This window comes from Mirounga angustirostris, unplaced genomic scaffold, assembly GCF_029215605.1.
Source record: "Mirounga angustirostris isolate CCGP_5_RB_7025 unplaced genomic scaffold, mMirAng1.0.hap1 SCAF_1, whole genome shotgun sequence".
Lineage (NCBI taxonomy): Eukaryota > Metazoa > Chordata > Mammalia > Carnivora > Phocidae > Mirounga > Mirounga angustirostris.
The window spans coordinates 209383182-209388543 of NW_026991709.1; the positions used below are offsets into that span (position 1 = coordinate 209383182).

Genomic DNA, 5362 nt, shown 5'->3' on the forward strand with positions numbered 1-5362 from the left:
ACAATACAGTTATAAATTAGAAACTCCAGGAGTTTGACCCAAAACAGAACCTTAATCCTAGTTTGAGCAGGAGTATCAATTACTAATATACAGCCCCTAAAGGACATAATTGTATTTAATAATGATCTTTTTTTTAAATTATCGCAATACCTTTTTAATTTTTTTAATTTTTAAATTCAATTTAATTAACATATAGTATATTACTAGTTTCAGAGATAGAACTTAGTGACTTACCAGTTGCATATAACCCTCAGTGCTCATCACAAAAAGTGCCCTCCTTAATGCCCATCACCCAGTGACCCCATGCCCCCACCCACCACCCCTCCAGCAACCCTCAGTTTGTTTCCTAGAGTTAAGAGTCTCTTATGGTTTGTCTCCCTCTCTGGTTTCATCTTGTTTTATTTTTTTTCCCTCTTTTCCCCTATGATCCTCTGTTTTGTTTCTTAAATTCCACATATCAGTGAGATCATATGATAATTGTCTTTCTCTGACTGCCTTATAAGTTGTAAGGAAACTTACTTTTTTCCTTTTGTCTCTGTTCCCCACATCAATATTTATTTTCCTTCTCAGACTTTCCTGCAAATCCCAGTGGAATGAATGTGTGCACATTGTAGAACACAGGAAACTCAGTAAGGACAAAAGAATGAATACACTAGCTTGAACTGAATCTTGAGTGATGAATAGGTATTAATTTGTGAAAGACGAGAGGGATAACTGTGGACAGAGGGAAAGAGGAGTGCAGAATTATGACTTGTTTGGCTGGGGAACTGCAAGGATGTCGGCACGATTATAGAAGGTGACGGGAAGGATGCTGTGGGAGGTACAGTCGGGGCAAGTTTTTTGGACCTCAGCCTTCTTGACCTTTGGGGTCCAGTATTCTTTGCAGGGCGGGCTGGTCTGAGCCTCTGGGGTTTGTAGCAGCATCCCTGGCCTCCGCCACTAAGTGGCAGCAGAGCACCGCTTGTTGCGAAAACCCCAAAAGCTATAGCCTTTACCCAGTCCTTGGGACCACAGCACTGAATGCACACGGACACACACAGGCACCAGCTTGAGATGCGAGGTTCCTGCAGGTGTGACCACGGAGAACAAAAGTGCCCTGTCTTTTACTTCCCCAGCTGAGACCATGACCAGAACCTCTGCTCCTGCAAGAGAGAACAGTCTGACTGTCACCTCGCCTCCAGCCCTGACAGCAGGGCAACAGGCGATGCTCAGGGGTCCTCCCCCCACCCAGGGCACAGCACCAGCACCGCTGCCCCGGAGAGCTCTGAGCGCCCCAGGGCACCCCTTCCCGGCACCCCAACAGCCGCAGCACAGACCCAGGCAGGCTCGGTTCAGTCCCCTGGTGAACCCCAGCACACGCAGGGGACAGAGGCAAACCCTGGAGAGGCATCAAACGTCACGGAAACAGCCGGGAGCCCTTCTCCTACTGTGGAAGTCCCTGGGCGCACCACTCCGAAGAGCAGCCCCCCCAAAGGAGCTGCACCCATGGAAGCCAGACGTGGCCCCGTCACCCATCGGTGGACTGTCCCCACCGGGGTCATGGTGACGGAAAGCAGAAGCACAGGGAGTAGCCCGGCCACAACCGGCCCCCCCGAAAGAGCCACTTCATCTGAGACACATGCAGGCGTGAGTCAGACCAGGAAAAGTGCCCCCGTCTCCTCTCCAGCTGAGAGTACTGGAAGTACTCCAGGAGGTACGCACTCATCACCTGGATGCTTTCTCCTACCTCTCCCGAGACCTCATCTAGGGAGACCCCAGATCCCAGGGAGCTGACAAGCGGGGGACTGACTCCGTCCGACACTGGACGTCCCTTGGCCTCCCCTGAGCCCGGTTCTGGGGGAGACAGCACGCTGACTTCCCGTGGGCCTCTCCTGTCACCTGCTTCGGGTCTGGGTGACCGAGGGTCGGGCTCCAACACATTCTCGGTGCGGAGAGTTACCTCTTCTCTGACCACAGGGAGCCCTGGGGCCACAGAAAGAGCAGAGCCCAGCTCAGCTGTCCCTTTTCCCATGACACCAAGAAACACAACAGCAAGTTCTACAAGAGTCCCAAGTCCGACCTCTGCCCTGGCCCGTCCCTCTCCCTCAGGGGCAGGGACAGCGGGGAGGGTGCTCGCCCTCAGCACCTCCCATGAAGCCCTGGACACACCCAGCACCCCCAAAGCCAGGACTCTGGCTTCGGAACGGTCAGGGGGGCCCCACAGCCCTCAGCATCACCAGCGTTTCCAGAATGAAACCTTCCCTTTCTCCATCGCCCTCCTCGGCCTCAGAAGAGACCCACGCAGACTCAGTGGGCCCTGAGTTTCCCGCAGCTTCCCGGTCATCTCAGACCCCCGCCTTTACTTCCGCGGCAGGGAGGTCACAGACCCGCGCGAGCGCGGTTAATTATCCCACTGCCCTTCGCAACAGCGCCTGGCCAGACACCAGTCCCCAACTCGAGACAGGGTCCCCTTGGGCCCCAAGCGCCGTTCCAGCCCCGGCCACTCCTCCTGCTCCTGCCGGTGTGGTTCCTACATCCAGTTCCCTAAACACCGGCTCTGTGGAAGGAATGTCTCCAAGGGCACCTTCCACGGCCACACTCATGACACACAGCTGTCGGTGCCCCAGCGTCCAGCAGGGTACAACCCGCAAGGGGAGAGGGCGGCGACCGAAGGCTGAGAACTACCCGCCTGCCCCCTGGAAGCACATCCCCGTCGGAGACATCCGCGGACGCAGCCCTGGCCACAGATGGGGCCCCAGTCTCAGCAACCGGGTCTCAGTCCACAGCTGCTGCCAGCACCGTGGGGAGGGCAGGCCACTCGCTTGGCACGTTGTCTGACGCCCTCCCTCCTGTGCCCTCTGGAGGGATGACAGTTTCTGGCAATGAAACCAGCCCACCTCTGACTCCAGAAACAATTCACTCACCTCCGGAGCCCAGCTCTACGAGAAGTCGCTGGCCCAGCCGTCCAGCCTCATCTCCTTCTGCTCCTGCTGCCAAAGTCGCAGCGACCACCACGTTTGTGGCCCAGGGAGTCTCCCCAGGCGTGCTAACTGAAACAGCTGAGACTGGTACGTGGGACCTGCCCAACTTTCCTTCTACGACGTCCTCATCGCCCAGGAAGACCCCGGCCAGTGCCGATACAGGGAAAAGCCTGGGTACATCAGCGCCATCCGTGAGGCTGTCAGAAGAGAGAGTCCCTACCTCCAGCATCCACCCGGAATCAACGGACTCATCTGGCTTCGGCTCCAGAATACACACCGGTTCAGAGAGTCCCAACATAGTGGTGAAAACTGGCTCTGACCCACCCCTCACCTCCCCCTCCGTGAAGACCACCGCTGCTGTATCAATAGCAAAAATGGACCCTAAGGAAATGGCTGACTCTTCTGGATCACCCCCTGAGATGTCCGTTCCCGGAAAGACCAGCACCGGGGGTACCACATACGTCACCCTTCCAGATCCCAGAGAGACACGTTCGGCTCAGGTCTCCTCATCCCGCCCGGTGAAGGAGCTCAGAACCACGGACGCCCATGCAAGAACAGAGTCCACCCGCCCAGCTACTCACCCTGAAAGCCCTAAAATCCCAAGGACACCCGGTCCCGCCAGCCCAGCCACAAGACCTCGCACCAGCACGGACACAGTTGAACACTCCACCCAATCCCAGGGCACAGACCTGGCAGAAAAATCCCCTGGATTCGGGACACAGTCAACCCCAGGACCAGCATCTGTAGCAGCCTCTGCCTCCTCTGGAAGCAGAACATGGGAACTGACCTCTGATGCCTCAGGTGAGTCCTTGACGCCGACAACCATTAAGGAGAACACAGTCACTTCTTGGCTGTGGGCTCTCACTTCGGCTCTCCCCGTGGCCACAGGGCTGAGTACCCGCTCAACAGAGGACACGGCCTCAGCTGCCCCTGACATCTCAAGTCCAAGTTCATCCAAGACAACGTTTGCTACGTCTACACCTGTCCCTTCCCATGAACTTTCAAGTCCTGGAGTAGACACCAGTGCTTTCCAAAAAAAAGATTTGACCACCGTGGGCCCAGAACCAAGTGCATCCACCGCATGACTGATTCACCCTCAAACACTATAGCCAGAGGTATCAAAGCCTGGGAGACAAGAAGCAGCACCGATGTGTCTGCATCCAGACTTCCAGGCCCCCCCAGCCCGGAAGCCAGGCAGAGCTCATCTCCACCCCGCCCCGTTACTCCTCCATCGACAGAGCCCATGTCCCCAGCAGCACTCACCGCTTTGACATCCAAGAAGGGGCTCACACCATCAGAGGCAGCAAGACCGGTCGGCGCCATGTCTCAAGGTGAGACAAGCTCACCCCCACAGTGGTCTACAGAGGCTCCTCGTCTCACTGCCAGCTCTGCGGAACCCAGCAGAGGGGTGACTCAGACATCTGACCATGGAAAAACCACCATCGATCTGGGAACAAGTTTAGTCGCCAAAGGGAGTAACTCGTCTCTGTCTTTAACTCCAAGCACTCCTGGAAGGCAAAGCGGCCCCTGGTCAGAATCATCAGTGACCATAAGGAGAGTTGGGCCACGATCCTCTTCTTCAGCCTCTGATGTGTACCCCGAGGTGACCACTGCATTGGGCATTCCCCCCACAATGGGAGAAACTGCTTCCTCCTTGGCCTCTGTCCTGCTGGGCATGAGATCTTCCCCATCTCCCCCCGTGGCCACATCTTCCGTGGGCACTGGGGAGGATGGGGGGACAAGCTCTACCATGCCACAGTCCAGCTCCTCCTCTGGAAGGGGGATAAATTCCTCTATTTACACATCGCCCACCATTAGCAACAGTCTGATTCTTCTGATCTGTCCACCACAGCAGTGACCAGGGCCTCTCCCTTAGATCCCACCGCCTCAACCTGGATCTCTTCCTCAGCATTTACCAACATTCTGGCACAGACCAGCCACACTTCTTCCAAGACTAGAAACCCAGGGCTAGAGCACAGCAGCCTGGGAGTGGAGCCTGACCTGGCCAGAATCTCATCAGGAGCATTAACCTCTTCTGAAGCCGAGACAGAGCCCCCCCGGACATCCACCTCTGCACTGTCAGAGGCCCTACCCCACAGAGGTGAGGCTTCTGGGTCAGGAAGCATCTGTTCCTCATCCTGACAGCTTGCCCCCACTCATGAGTAAGGACCCGCTGCCTCTGCCTTCTTGGAAATGGGTTTGTTTTCCTTGGTTGGTCATTGAAGATGGTAAGAAATCCCCTCCCCTTTTTTAACAGCCTGTTTTATTTTACTTGTATTGCTTCAGGATTCCGGCTGCAGGGAAATGTCCAGGTGGCCCAGATGGCCACTATAGCTCCCTGTATCTGGTTTTCTAGATCGCTGTAGAAGTCGCCTGCGTATATCCAGAGTGTGGGATTGCTC

General features: G+C 55.8%; 1 protein-coding gene across 1 annotated transcript; it reads left to right on the forward strand.

The window, feature by feature from the left end:
* The first annotated feature begins 3334 nt into the window (after nucleotides 1–3334).
* LOC135364624 (polycystin-1-like protein 3) lies at nucleotides 3335–4918 on the forward strand. Its single transcript, XM_064593506.1, has 3 exons — nucleotides 3335–3933; nucleotides 4070–4291; nucleotides 4837–4918. Exons 1-3 carry the CDS (start codon nucleotides 3335–3337, stop codon nucleotides 4916–4918), a joined length of 903 nt encoding a protein of 300 aa, XP_064449576.1.
* Nucleotides 4919–5362: the final 444 nt, after the last annotated feature.

Coding starts and splice junctions, on each gene's coding strand:
- LOC135364624 (XM_064593506.1), top strand. CDS start 3,335: ATGGACCCTAAGGAAATGGCTGACTCTTCTGGATCACCCCCTGAGATG. Junction 3,934..4,069: donor TCCAAGACAACGTTTGCTAC/GTCTACACCTGT, acceptor CAAACACTATAG/CCAGAGGTATCAAAGCCTGG. Junction 4,292..4,836: donor GGTCGGCGCCATGTCTCAAG/GTGAGACAAGCT, acceptor CCTCTCCCTTAG/ATCCCACCGCCTCAACCTGG.